Source organism: Haliaeetus albicilla, chromosome 16, assembly GCF_947461875.1.
Source record: "Haliaeetus albicilla chromosome 16, bHalAlb1.1, whole genome shotgun sequence".
NCBI lineage: Eukaryota > Metazoa > Chordata > Aves > Accipitriformes > Accipitridae > Haliaeetus > Haliaeetus albicilla.
The window spans coordinates 29,153,899-29,169,072 of NC_091498.1; the positions used below are offsets into that span (position 1 = coordinate 29,153,899).

A 15,174-nucleotide genomic window follows, 5' to 3' on the forward strand; every position below is an offset into this window, starting at 1 on the left:
GTACTTTTCCTCACTCAGTCTCAAAATACTTTACAAAGGAGGGAAGAACAGCTATCCGTGCTAAACTGTGTTTTCTAAAATCTAGCCGCACAATGTTTTCATCCGGCACGTAGATTCGCCTTGCTTATGCTGTGCCATTAATTTTCTGTGGGAGGAAATCTGTCCTAAGAAGTGTAATCTAAGCAGCAAAGCACTATCCTTCCATCTTCAGCAACTGAAACGCAGTATGCCTTTGTGTGAATAAATGTAGTACCTGTGAAGAGTGCCAAGTTGACAGCCGTGGCATGTGGAGCCATAGAACTGCTATTGACGAGGCAGCCGTCGTGGAAGCTTACTTGGCTTTATGTCAGCCTGTCCCAGGCAGAGCCCGGCGCCAGGCATGAGGGTTGTGCGGTTTCTGTTCCGGCTTTGACACCTCTCGGGGAATGCCAGAGGCAGCATAGCTGAGAACCACTTGTGAGCCCGGGGAGGAGGCACCTGTTCACTTGGCACTGGAATCAACCACCAATTCGTTCCTCATGTGCCCTTAAATACCCACCGGGCTTCTCTCCGCTAGCAGATTGAACCGGAGCTGATGGCCAAGGCATAGGATGTGCCGTATTACGTGACAGTCCCGTTAGCTAATATTGAAATCGGTAAAACCCTGCTGGTGGTTTTCAGCAATCCTGCTAGAGCATGGACAGCAGGATTGCACCAGGGTGAAGGAAGATGGTTGTCACAGAAGATACAATTTCAGGTATAGCAATTGCATCCATCCGGAGGAGTCAGATATACAGATATGTGCTTTTCTGAAAAAAGGCAGATATCATTGCCTCAACCAATAAATTACTTTACACCTACAAAATGAGCCAGTTGCCCAAGTGAGTATGTAACGTAGAGCCCCTGGCTGTGGGCTTACAGTGGTTGCATTGTAGCAGATAGAGCCACTGAACAATTTGTCCAACTGTTTTTCCTGCTTAAATCCCTTTCAGATGAGACGATGGTTTCCTTTCTTCTCATCTGTGTGGATGTAGGTCTCTTAAAAAAACAGGTTAGAGAAACAGCTGTCAGGAATGGCATAGTTGGTCTTGCTTTAGGGCAAGCTGATAGATCGTTTGGGTCCCTTTCATCCTTTTTCCTATAAACGGAGGTGACCCTAGTAACATATATATGTATATATATATTTGTTCTCTCCAGCCTGCTGCATTTTTTCAGTAAAATCTTTGCTAGTTGAAAGGAGTAGTCCCTTTAAACTCAGCATCTTTTGAAGTCTGTAGGTAGAAAAAGACATTCATTGTTTGGTGCACCTCCACAAAGATTCCTTCTTAATCCTGATTGTGTATACTCATCCCTTGGTTGAGCCTTCCTGTGTAGAGGAATTTGAGTTGATTCACATTCCTTCATAAATGCACATAGGGTAATACATCAGACTTTCTTTCCTTTTAAGCAATCTGATCAGTTCTGACACTTTCCAATTCCATTAAAAAATCCCTGTAGTAGTTAAGAGCACCTATTAGTGTGAACAAACTCCTGAAACCTCTTAACGTATTTGCTTTGCCATGCCATTTAACTGTTTACAAAGCCTGGAGCTTTCCTTCTGATACACAGTCAATAAAAGGGAACAGACTGGGTTTGTTTTTTTTTTAATTGTAATGTAAATGTATTTATGTTGTCCTTGTAGAAGGCAACGTGTTGACTCTTGTGAGGTTACCCCAGTCAGGACAAATTTGACCAGAAAATGGTACTGTAAGAGAATACCGACACTCAATATTTTGGTAAGCCATTTGGTTTAATGCAGAGTTTTGAAAATCAGGGAAGCGGTCCTGACACTGTGCTATTGCTTGGACCTTGTCCGAGTCATTTCACTTACTGCTGATCCTTCACATTTTTGCCCTCACAACTCTACTTGTCCAGGTCCAGTTGCTGAAGTCCAGGCCCAGGCAAAGCATTACTTGAACATCTATAAAATTTCCTTGTTTTCTTCCTGAACTGGGTTCTAGAGTTTGTACTTGTTCTAGTGGTGACTTGGCATCAACAGGGACCTCAAGGTATTACTGTACCTATTCCCTGATTTTAAAGGAAAAAGAATGTAAAATCCACAGAGCTTTACGTCTCTGAATCAGGCTTTAATTTCTTTTTAGATGGAAAGTGTGGTTTCTGGGGAAAGGAGCTTGCTAGTTGAGTAAGTTCAAAAAGATCTTAGCTGTTCCAGTAATTACTCATTTCATCAATCCATCTATATTTAAAGTGAGCTAAACTGAGTTCTTTCCTATAATGTAAAGCAGCATTATTTGAAGTAGACATTTGGAGAGCCAAATAAGGAAATAGAACATAATCTTACAGGAGTTTCTTTCCCTTTTAGTTCGTATAGCTCAGGGACTTGCTGTAACAAGAGCACTTCTTTCTATGAAACCTGTTTAACATATTCGACTAAACAAACTATCTCCTAAAGAAAGTAGGAGCATTTTTTTGTGTGTGCCTTGCTCTAGCATTGGCTCTTGAGGACATTTCTGCATTTGTCGAAGTACTAAATGAGCGATGCATTTTGGACAGCTTCTGTGTTCTAATTTGTTTTGTTGTGCTTTTTTTCTCCCCCGCTCCCTCCCTTCTTCCCCTTTTAATTTGTCTAGGAAAAAAAAAGCTCCTCCAATGTTGTTTCCTGCAAAGACCATTCTTAAGAGCTCGTTGGACAGCGCAGGGCTCTTGAAGTGATAGCTAATTGGTGAAAGAAAGGCCCTGATTGTCTTGAGGGAGCTGGAAAGTGCTGCGTGTGCTGCTGAAAGGGACTAGGGAGAAGGTGCCTGGTTTCGCTGAGCAGCTGCTGCTGGAGATGTTTGGAGATTACATCAGCATTGGAAAAAAGGGGCAAAAAAAAAAAAAAAAAGTCCAACTTCACAGAGACGGAGTTTATGGAGTTTTTTCCCCCTTCCAAAGGTCTTCTGACAATACTGTCATTGTCAATATAAGAGTTGTTAATTCTTTATGAATAGCACATGGGGCCTCTTGACTAAATAGTACGTTACATGTCCCAAATCTGTCAGCTGGACTCTTCTCTCACATGCTAGTGAGATCACTTTGATTGGAATGTTACAGGAATTGCTGGGCTGGCCACGCAGAACTGAATACTGCATTATATAATTAGATCTCCCAGAGTATTTTTTTCGCATTACCTCATTATTCTAGCTTAAATATGGAATCAGTCCTTTTGATGATTTTACTGGTTGTAATTATATTAATACGATTCATTTTGTGGTCCTGTCTTAGTGCTTATATAGATTATAAACTGTCCCGAAGGTTTCCTGACACAAGAAAAGAGGACTAAGAAACTTCAAAAGGCTCGTTCAGATTTGAATTGACAATGGTGAGAACTGGATGAGGTAAATGGAGCTAGAGCAGGTTTTACCTTGGGATTTGATCAGAGGGAAATGACCTGTTGAGACTGCAACTGAGTGAACATTCTTCAGAAAGCCTCATGCTGACAGAGGGGAAAAAAGAAAACTGATTGAGTCAGATGACTTCCTATCAAACTTGGGCATGAATTTATTGTTGGGAACAGACTTGTGGACTTTGCCAATTAAATGATCTGGACAAGCTGGAAGGAATTCTATTGCTGGTCAGTCCAAGTCTGCCAGTGGCCCAGTCTTGATACGTGAAATGTGATGGCGTGCTGCCTGCTGGACTAACTGCTGGTCTGTACGTTAAGATATCAGCTGCACAGCCTGCCTGGATGCAACAACTGACAGCGCCTGATTGAAGCTGAAGATTCCTGGCCAAGCTCGGTGTCCACGTGCCATGCTGTGGACTTGCAGGAGTGGATTTTTACCTGATTGGCTGATTTGTTACCAAATTCCTCATGGTTCTTCCTGGTCAGTTGGATCAGGAACTGGCTGAATGTTTTTGGTTACTGACCGTAACCTGCTGAATATTCACATTTCTTAGCATATTTCTTATTTCTTATATCTGAGTACCAGAATAAGCTGGAATAGTCTGTTCCATGAAAAACAGATCTGTGCCGCAGAGATTGTTTGACAGACGCTAGCTGTGCTTCAGCAGCAATCGGGGTGGGGGCATATGACAGCACGGCATGCAGTGAGTTTTGACTCCAAAGCCCTGCAAGATACCTTCGTTTCTAGCCTTTAATAAGGAGCTTACTAGGACACCAAAGGATTTGACTACTTGCTACTACACAATCCTTAGTGACTTTAGGATTTTTTGGTTAACTCGTCTTGCAAAAAATGAAAGAAGTTATTCGAAGTGAAGTGTCTGCTTTCAAACGGACATTATACTAAGTCAAACATCCAAAAATCTTACTGCCTATACAACTCAATTTAACATCTGCTTTTAAAAACTGAATTTTTCTACAGTAAAAGTAGGAAAATTTTATTGCCTCACCTGGGAAATGCAGTGTCCTTGGCCCAGTCACCTTTTAAAAAGAGAAAAAAAGGGTCCTTTTTGCACTGATAACTTTCTGCATTGTGTAAAAGTGAAGGTTGCCACTTTATAAACTGGCTTCTGTATCTCTTGGTAGCTCACATGATGATATCAGAGTTCAACCTAGGTAAAATCTACAGCATTCCCATAAAGAGTTTCTGGCCCATTCATGACTCTCACACTCCTACAGGCTTGTCTCTGTAGTAACTGTTAATCAGCCTTTATCACTTTGTCTTTTGAAGCCTCCTAAAACTCAGACATGAGGGCTGGTATGTTTATGCTGTGGAACAGGGTAAATGTCAGGTCAATTGATTTCAGCCTCAGATTTTATTTATGGTGGATGACCAATCTACAAAACAGCCTGCAATGCCTGAAGATGCACGTCATTGACTTGAAATCTACTCAGACGACAATAAATTAAATGTAGATGTAACTAACCCCCTTGTCCGTTTCTGTGGTTCTTAATTTTAATGATGATTCAATCTTTTTTTTTGTCTCCCAACACCAGCAGAACACAAAGGGAAAGTGAAATGTTGTCTACTTGATGTGCAGACATACCTCTAATAGCAAGTAATGGAAAAATAGGCACAGTGATCCAGTTTTCTTCTTTCAGTTAATCATCTTAGCTGTTGTATGCAAAACAAAGCTTGTAGATAAATTGATAGTGCCTTTAAGAAACAAGTCTTTTAATCCTTTATTGTATTTTCATATTGTATTTGACAGTGTCATATATTAATTGTTTAAAAATGTGGATGTGATGAGAAATGGTACAGGTGAAGTTTGGGTTAATGCCTTTAACATTTGGTAATACATGGAACTGACAGTGGTATGGAATTCACAGCTTCGATTCCTTTGTCCCTGCAGAGCAGCATCTTAAGTTTTCTATGTAAATCAGAGAGCGTGCTCTTGTTATGGGCCATAATCTTACACAGGCCAAATTTTCGTTGCCTTCTGTGGCACAGTCGGTGGGGAATCATCAGAATGTTGTCATGCCTGATATGTCATAAACTTTCCACTTACTGACTGTGGGGAAAAAGAGGGCTGGTACTGGGTGAATTTACCGATTGCTAGACTTAGTAAAAAGTAGGTATCTATCCTGTAGACAACCCCTGTCACAAAACTCGTCGCTGGCCAGATATGGGGAACGGTCTGTAGGTAGGCTGATTCTGTTGATATTTGTCTATTTAAATAATTTGATTTGGACCTTTGGTGAGTTACGTGATTATAAGAATGGTCTGGCCAATGTTTGCCATAATATTGATCTGTATACCACACAGGTAAACTGGCTGGAACCCTAAGGAGTTTATTAGAACATGGAATTTTTGAGGCCCATTTAATTAATTTAATAAAAAAATATATATTTTGACTAAAGAATTCATTGGGGTCTTGTTACCTACTGAACTCTGTATACATTCAGAGTAATTTTAATAGCATCTTGGTTAATTTCTGTGGATTCATATTGTTTTTATCCTGTGCTGCAGGACCTTTTCAACATGGGAGGCTGTCCTGTTTATGTTGTCATTAGAAAATTAGGGCTATCACAGTTTCAAGAGTGTGAAGTATAAAGGAAAGGAGGATCTTCCTCTTTATTCCCATAGGCATCTGCCCTTTCTCTTTTCATGGAGATAATAAAAATCTAGGCCCTTTAAGTGTCAGTCTGGTATGATGTGAAAGTGTCTACTAATATTTCCTGGTGTGGTCCTATGGAGGGCTGTGCTGAGGTGCCCGAATTAAGAAAGAGAACGCTAGCTCTAGAGCTGAAAGAAATGTGGCTCTAGTCTGTGGTAATGTGTTTTGACTAATCTTGACCCCAAAGCTGTGTCTCTGCTGGAGTGTGCCAGGGTGGTAAATCAGCTGGGCTGGCCATGCTGGTTGGCGTTGCCCTCTAGTCATTACAGGTTGCACGGATGAGCCGCTACACTGAGTAACCACATCCCTGGGGTACGCCCGGGTCCCACTTTCTCGTGGCAAAAAATAGAGATGGTTTGGGGAGCGTTCCATGAGGGTCTGTAACAGCTGGAGGGGGCTTCTCTCAGCCCCCCAAAGAAGTAAGGCCAACTCATCTGGAGCGTGGGGAGCCTCTGATGCTGATAGGCAGCATCCTGTTATTCCCAAGAGTTGGTTTGTGGAGTCAGAATTCAAACTAGAATTGTTCTGTTGATTTGGAGGGAGCTCACCTGGAGCCGGCTTCTGACCCACCTTCCACCTGAAGCAGCTGCAATGAAGGTCACAGTTATTTTTCACTGCAAATGCATTTGGCCCTGCTGTGTGCTTTCTGACATATCCTCAAAGAACTTTTCTGGCATCTGAAAGTTATTTAAGAAGATATTTATGCCCCACTGATTTTGTTTGCGTTCAAGGATGTAGTTGAAAATCAGCATGTGTTTAGTGGCAGTTTGAGCTGTGGACAGTGTGAACGCAGCTTGCAGTGTGGAGCCCCCTTTCAAGACATGAAACAAAAGTATGTGTGAAGAAATAGAAAAATAATAGCTATTACTGTGATGATATTAAAATCCTTACTAATGTAAAATTAATTATATATATAGATTAAAATCCACTACTTATAAATATATTATGTATGTATTTGTTAATTTATGTCATAAACATGCTAAACAGTGACCAAAATTACCATGTAATATATTGGGAAGAAAACCCATTTTTTTTGCTTTAAGACATAAACCCCAAGAACGTCTAAGATGGGGTTAGGTTCTATTCCGATTTATTTTTGGAAAAACAAATGTTTGTGACTCTGCCAACAGACTTAACTACAGATTTTGTCTCACACTATGTTTGATACTGCAATACCATTGTAACCGACAACTAATGGTGATCTGTTGAGGCATTACTAAAAGCAGGTGTAATTACAGAAGCTTAAAAGCCACTTGTAATGCAGTTAAAAAACCCCTCTCTAATATTCCACTGTTACTCATAAATTTTTCCGTTGTGTGAAATGTTTTCTTGATATATTTTTTTGCTTATCTAGTAGTCTATATATATAAAAGACATTTATATTTATACATATAACACAAAACCGTATGACGTATGGATGCAGAACTGTTCCTGTGATATTGTAACTGTATGTTTCTCGCATTTATAGGATTATGCTTTGTTTTGGTTTCAGCCAGTGATTTGAACGAAGTAGAGGAGTCGGTACCTAAGTGCTGTTTCTCATTTTGTGAGTACCTTAGGAAGGTTATCATGACTTCCATGTCTGAATTTCCTCCTCTGTAAGATCCCTGTTACAATGAAGTTCTGCCTTACAGGTGATATTAGGGTCAGTTTATAAATTTTGTCGAGAGTTTATGAACTTTGGCTATACACACTTGGCAGTAAGCGCATACAGATATGTGTGTGGACAGGCATGTGTGTGCACATGTATTTTCATATAGGAATGTTAATATTTGAGTATCTTGTGATGACAGCCCTTCCCACTTCAAGCTACTCAATCTTGTGTCATTTTGAAAGAAAAATTACGGCTTTAGCTGCTTACGTAACTGAAGTTGCAATATGCCATTTGCGTTGGTTTATGTTAGGACTGTGTTAATTTATGGTGACTGTTTTTCTGGTACCAATGGTACCAGTATAACCAAATTTGCTCCCAAATCAAATAGCCATTTTCAAGTTCCACAACTGATACTTTTTTTTCTTTTTCTTTTTCCCCAGGGCTCAAAATCTTTCTGAGCTGTAAAAGCTCAATTGATTGTAAATATCCTGTCATCTGTAAATGTCATTTCTGTCCGACATCCTGTAACGTGCAAAAAGTTGGCATTATGGACTGCATTATGGTATGGAGAACTAATTACAGATAAGCTCATGGTCTGATGAGCACATAATTAAATTTATTGATTAAAATAATTTTACAATTTTATTTTGCAGTGCCATTACAATGGCATCCACTTAGACAATTACTGTCAAACCATATAAACCAAACTGCAGAAGGACTCCCTTAAAGGGATCTGGCGATGCAACAGGTGGTCTAATTACTTTAGGTAGGTCCATTACAGCAAACTTCAGAGTGGAGAAGCTGAAGACACAAGTAGGGCTACAATTATGTTGACTCTCGCAGAAGGAATCTGAACAGCTGGGGGCCCGATGGCTTGTCCGCCAACTGTTTACAATGAACTGCCACATCATAAACTGAGGCTCAGGGGAAATCTTGTAACCAGCACTGCTACCCGCATATTCATATTCCATGGCACAGCACTAGGGAACGGAAAAGTATTGTTAGGATCTCTCTGTCAGGCTTTGTGTAGGCATCAAATTGTTGGACAATTAAATGGCAGAAGTCTTGTCTTGGTTATGTTAGCAGGAACCCAGAGTTACTCCATAAAATGCAGTTGGTTTATGCCTGATTATCACCAAAGAGAGTGACGTTATAGGGTGGCCCTTTGACTCTCACTGCAGGCAGGGCTAGTAACAGCATCTATTACTAAGGCTCCCAGGCACTTCCAGTCCTAAAGGCCTATTTTCAGCTGTTCACAACTTTGTCAAAGTAGCTTTTCAAACTAAATTTTTCCATGTTGCATTGGGTGTCTGTCTCAGGCTGAATTCTCTTCAGAAAGTTTCAGCCAGAACAGTTTAACATCTTCCAAGAACAAGACTAGAAGAAAATACATTGTTTTACCCATGCTAAAAAAAATATTGGCAATGTTTTTCTCTGAAAAGATGTAGTTGTCCCATTCTGGGAGATTATTTCCACCACCCCCACCCCCAATCAGGGGTACGTAACTCTTGTTCACATGAAGGAAATTACTTAACTCCCTGGTCCAAATTCAAGGGGGACAAGACCAGGTCTGATGTGGGATAATGAGGATAAGGGAATTGGCAGGAAAAAAAGAAACTATAAGGAGGTTTAAGGTAGAGAGGGGAAGTGGGCCATGCCTAGCTGATGAAAGGCAAGCTGGGCTGCACCTCGTAGGAAGGCTGGCACTGTGAGTGAGCGACAGAGATAACGAGGGCGCACAGGAGCCGCTGGGTTGGTGGTGAGAACCAAGGACTGTTGAGGCAGAGGGACTGGGGCAGAGAAGTAACGGGATACTAGGAAGGAATTGAGGGAGGCTGTGTGTGCAGATCTGATAAGGAACAGCAGTATAGCAGGGAGAGCTGGAAAGAAGCGGGGAATGAAGCTGAAACGAGAATAGCCAGTGAGGATGTGGACACTGTGGCTGGATATAGGGGCTGAAAGCAAAACCCACATAGAATTGGGTGAGTGGTTGACTGAACACCAGACTGAGGTAGGAGACAGACTGGATGAAATTAGGATAGTTTGGGCTAGCAGACAGGACAAAAGTGAATTCTGAAATACATGATAAGGCTGAAATTGGGAGGCTAAGACTTACTGAGCAAAGTGATTTGACCTGGAACAAGAGGTCCAGGATACCGTCAAAGGAATAAGAGCTGGATGAAATGTCTGCTGGATCACTGTCCCTTTAAAATATCGATATAAATCCTAAGACTCAAGCTTCATTGTTTTTTGGCTATCAGCAAATTTCTGTGAAACTTAATGTCAAAAATTCCTCCCTCCCATCTACCACTCATCCTCCAGCATAAAGTACTCTGGGTCTGTATACTCCAGTTTGATTGGTGAAACACAGAAGTGTCAGTGTAGTATTGTATGGTGAGCATCTACAGGGCTGTATTAATAGGATGTAACAAAGTTGAGCACTGTGATTAAGACAGTGATAGAATTAAGGCTTTATGTGCAATTTTTGTTCTGCTCCCTAAGTATTATGATACAGTCTTAAACCACACTTTTCCACAGGTTCTTTTGCTCACTTATGGCACAGGATGAAATACTCTGGGATTGAAGCTTGCTGGAACAATGCTCTGAATATTCTAGAAATGGAAAGATGGAGTATGAAAGACCAGAGCTTTAGGAAGACTAAAGTGTTGAGTGCACTGATGAGGAAATTAATTCTGGCTTTGCCTGTCATTGAGTTCTAAGTGAAAACACTTAGAGATATGTTTTCTCTGGCGTTTGGCTGCTTACCTGGAGATCCTGGGTCTAATTTGCTTAAGTGTCAAGCACTAGAAGCTGCAGATTGTCAGTTTAATGCAAAAACTAGTACTAGTTTAACAAATAAACTGGTACACTGAGAATTCAAATTCTGAGAATCTGAAGTGAGATATCTAAAATAAGTCGATGAAAAAAGAGTAATTCTTCTGTACTTTGGTTTCTTATTGCAAAATGAGGTAATGTGGATATAACAAAAATGTTAATCAACATCTGCAAAACATATGAACATTAAAGGACATTCAGGAGGAAACTAATTATTCTTGCACAGGGGACTAAGCATTGATAATGAAGAAAACATGGGAACTCATTAAGCAAGCACTGTCCATCCTGTCCACTGAATGTGGCAGGAATACCTTCGTAAAATAATTTACTTTGCAAATGAGTATAACAAAATAGGGGGAAAATAACTTTTTCTCCCCATGTGTCATAGAAGAAATCAATAGTTGCTTCTCTCTAAGCTGCTAGTGGGCTCTTAGCATGTCTACTGGATTAGGCTGCTCAAATGAGTTGAGTGGCTAGATAGGTGGAACTTCCAGCACTGAGATGCAAGTGCTTTGCGTATATGCAGAAGAAAAAAAAAAAGGGCATTTCTGTAGAATAGAGACATGCATATCATTTAGGTACACACGGGAGATTTTTAGGTTTGCATGTTCTCCTTAGATTCCTAGACTGCATATCAGTGCTACATGTCGAAATCCTTTTTCTGGAAAGGCCCAGGTGAGTTTGGAGCCTGGGTCCTGTTTTTAAAGGAATGCTTGAGCTTAGGATTGGCCTATGTGACTTAAGAGGCTGTTTTCCTGACTGCCTCCCCTTTGAGAACTGGCAGCCTTAAAACTCTTCTTCTGAGTTACTAATTGATACTTATGAGGTGGATAGTCTTTCTTTTGTTCTTTCAAGAATAAATTTTTCTTTGCCACTAGGTTATAAAAAACCCCAAATAATTGCTACTGTATTCTGGGAATTATAAGCAAATAATAAAATCTAGAAATAGATATTTCTCCTCCCTCGTCTTTGTATTAAGACAAATTCATGGAAGAAGGATTCATCAAGGGCTATTAAATGCAGGAAATCCTTGTGCTACAGGGTGTCGAAAGCTGAAGAGAATATTTATGAAGTATCACTATATGCTTGCCCTCTTCTTAGTCTCTTCTTAGACATCCACTGTCGATCATGATGGGAAACAGTGCGGAGTTAGCTGATTCTGCAGGGTTCTTCTCTCCTGGTCCAGGACACACTCTCTTTGCATCCAAAAAATAAGAATATGTTCATTATATTATTTAGAATTGGTCAATGGGACAAATGCTTTCAGAGGGTTAGAAGAACTGGCTTCTACTGCCTGTGTCCTCAACAAAGCAGTGTCCTGCTGAAAGGATGAAAAGATGACAGTGAGAATTCTGAGCTACCTGAAGACATGTGACTTTAACACTTTCTGTACCAATCCCAGAGCAGGTACTGGTGGTAGCATAGCTCTGTGGCTCTGGTAGTTGATGAGATATCTGATTTTATGCCTGCGCTCACTGGCTCACTCTTTAGACATGCTTTCTTTGGCATGCATCTCAGACCGAATATAGCGACTTCCAGGTTTTTAGTCCCTGCAAAATGTCTCCCACCACACCTACATTTAAAAGGGCGCAGGATCCAGTTAGCTAATTTGTTCCTAGGCAGTTAAACTACTTTACATGAGCTCCAGACCACGGAGTAGATTTAACATACTATTTTAAGAACATGTGAAGAGTGTCGTGTAGGGGGACGTATCTGTATCTGCCTTAGAGCGATAATCGAATTGGAGGTCGTCCTTTGTGTAACCCTGTTAACGTTTTAGACTATTCTGGGAAACCCTGTGGCCCGAGTACTATGGAATGTAGTTAGGAAAAACAGTGTTTTCTCAAATATTTCAGATGTGGAATATTTATTTTGTAGCCAGAGAAACTTGTTTTGTTGCCAAGCAACTGACCATGAGTAGGATCTGCTGCCAACTGTACTTGAAAAAAGCAAAAAAAACCTACTTACCTCTCTTCAGGCTGCATGTGAGCATTTGCAATGCAGTGAAGAGAAATCTTAAAATAAAATCTGTGTGACAGGATTTATTGTTAGTAGCCTCTGGTTGGTTAGGTCTTTTCCCTCCACCTTCCCCTGAGTCATATATCATTGACAGAAGAAGTCACTAGTGAAAATATTGGTGCAGGAAATCCAGTCACTTTCAAACACCTTCCACTTTGAAGTTTGCTTCATCAGAGCCCCAGGTAATGGAGTTTGATCATTTGCTCTTTGCCAGGCTTCTGGTCCAAAAGCAGGCAAGGACCTTAGATATGACTCGGAATTCTGTTCAGATTCTTTTATTGACTTGATACGTTAGCTTGAGCAGGCATCCAGATGTTCAAATATTGTTTGTTTTAGAATTTGGGTACATAAGCTGGTTTTCAGAGGAGCTAAAGATGCTCAGCTTGCACTCAATGGATGAAGGTTAAAATGGGACATAAATTGCTTTGAAGGAAGCTTATAGCAATGTCATCGTATCTGTTTCAGCACAAGCAAATCACTCCCTACTGCATGAATCTATTGAATGAAAAGTAGTTAGTTGGGGAGCTGCCTGTTGGTAAACAAACCTGCCCATTTCACTGGACTTAGCTCGAGTAGAGTAAACAGTCCTTCTGGATTAACCTTGTTGTTACTGAGATTCATTCCTTGCAGTGGGTATGCCTGTAACGAATGCTTCTACCTCTGCTTCTGGACTGGAGCATTTATCAGCCATAATAATGGGGAAGAGAGTTCATTAACTGCTCTTTTAAAATATACATGGCCTGTTTGGCCACAAGTGGGCACAATTGAAAATGCTACCCACCGTGATAAACAGGAGAAGGGGAATATTAATGTTGCTTGATGTAAGAATTGGGCTTGTAGCTAAGTCTTACGGAGAAGTCGGTCGAGAAACTATAAAAAGATGCAAGACAGCTGTGAAATTTGAGGGTTTAGGAGCAGTCTCAGTAATATTTTGGAACTTTTCATGGGATATTTAAGTACTGTTTCTCATAGCATGAATCTTTTGGGGTTTCTCAAAGACGTCCAGGAAGCACCTGTTTCTCCATGTTTCCAGCGCGTATTAGTTTATCTGTTCTTTGTTGCATGTATAGTGCAGTTCCATGCTTCACTGCCTACTTTGGAGAAGTTGCTTGGGTTTTTCCCAGGAGAGGTCAGATGTCAAATTCTTTATGTTTTCAAGCACAAAAGGAGCTTGCCCATGATGCTGCTGTTCAGATCCCTAAAGCTTCCTCTCCAACCTTGGCGGCTCTTTCCATTTTGTCCTCCTACTTCAGAATAATGCCTGTCGGTTGACCTCATTTAGCAGTCCAGGCTCCACATGGTGGCATCACCTGTTCTGCAGCTTGATCTTCAACCGCTGGTGGAGATTGTGTGCGCACATGTTAGTTTGGTTAGCTTCTGTGACCACAGATGATTTTAAAATTATAATGTTCTGTGAGGCATTTTCGTGGCGCTCGTGAATTAATTGGAAAGTTCAAGTAGTGGATTACTTCAAAAATGCTAGTTCAGATTTATTCCAGTTACGTAAGAATGATTATTCTTCACTAAGACAGGAAAAGATTTACTGAACATGAACGTAAAGATGCTTAGCACATTTCTGATGTGTTTGGGGGAATTAATCTCCCCCAAATTCTACTCATTATGTTTTTCTCTAGCTGAGAGCATGTGTAACTTCTGTGCTGATGAGTTTGAGATTTTTATTAACATACTTTCATTTGGGAAAAGTTTTGAGGTTTCAGGCTGGATTCCAAAAGTGTAGAGTTATTCAAAGTGTAGTTCTCCACCATAAAACCAGCTAAATTTAATTTTGGTGCAAAATAGTGCATGAGTATCAGTGATAAATTCAGTTTCTGTCCTGTAAGTGTTACTGTAATATTATCAATAAGAAAATAAGTTCAGCAGTACATAATGATTCTGAAATGTATAATCTTTTGTTATAATTATATGTACAAATACATAGTTACTATTTACAGTCTGTGGCATAGGTTGGACAGCCTGTGATAATATTTCTTTCCAATACTTTAAAAAATTTTCAAAGATGAGCATTGGGAGCTGTGAGATCTCTCCTAAATACAATGATGATAATTTATGTGCCAGTAATACCTATGTTATTCATGACCGGTGATCCTCTATGTTGAGCCATGCATAGGTATATGCATGTGCAAAAAGAAAAAATATGGATTTGATACTATTTTGGTTGTAGTAGCTCATGCTGTGAAAACATTAGATCCTGTTGTACGAACTGCTTTGATACTGAAGTTTATAGCCTCCAAAGAGTACTACAATGGAGTCAGTGTTTCTCTGCTCTTTGCTAATGAACTGTATGAATTTCGTACTATCTGATCCAGTGGCCTATAACAGAACTCATCTGAGCAGTAACCAAGAGAGAAGAGGGAGAGAATAGAGAAATGCCTTCCTTTCCTTCAAGCTTTGTCATTCTGTGGCAGCACAGCTGAGGATCAGCAGCTCTGCATGCAGGAAACAAGTTGTGTCCACGCAAATCAAACCGGGAGGTAAGTGACTGCGAGAGCTGCGTTGCATTTTGGAAGGACGCTTGAAAATATGAGTTATTGTGTCTCTGGATGCCAGAGGCTTTCAAAAAGGAAGATACTAATCTCTCAAATTCAAAAGGTGGAAAAGTTTTGATAAAAAATTTTGTTTGGAAGGATTTCTTTGGTTCCAACCTGAAATTTAAGCTCAAAATAAGA

At 40.3% G+C, this 15,174-nt stretch overlaps 1 protein-coding gene across 2 annotated transcripts in view; it reads left to right on the plus strand.

Annotated features, from left to right (window-relative positions):
* Positions 1 to 4,847, plus strand: part of SMIM38 (small integral membrane protein 38) — a 34,659-nt gene extending 29,812 nt beyond the window's left edge. The window contains exon 6 of one of the 2 annotated variants that reach the window (XR_011328215.1): positions 2,610 to 2,874. Coding sequence is in view for 1 of the 2 variants with exons in the window: in XM_069804108.1 (XP_069660209.1) it covers positions 3,170 to 3,301 (132 nt within the window). In the remaining variant the exon portion in view is untranslated. Of the gene's footprint in view, positions 1 to 2,609 lie in introns of both variants that reach the window. The other variant, XM_069804108.1, reaches the window with a different exon arrangement.
* The last annotated feature ends 10,327 nt before the right edge of the window (positions 4,848 to 15,174 follow it).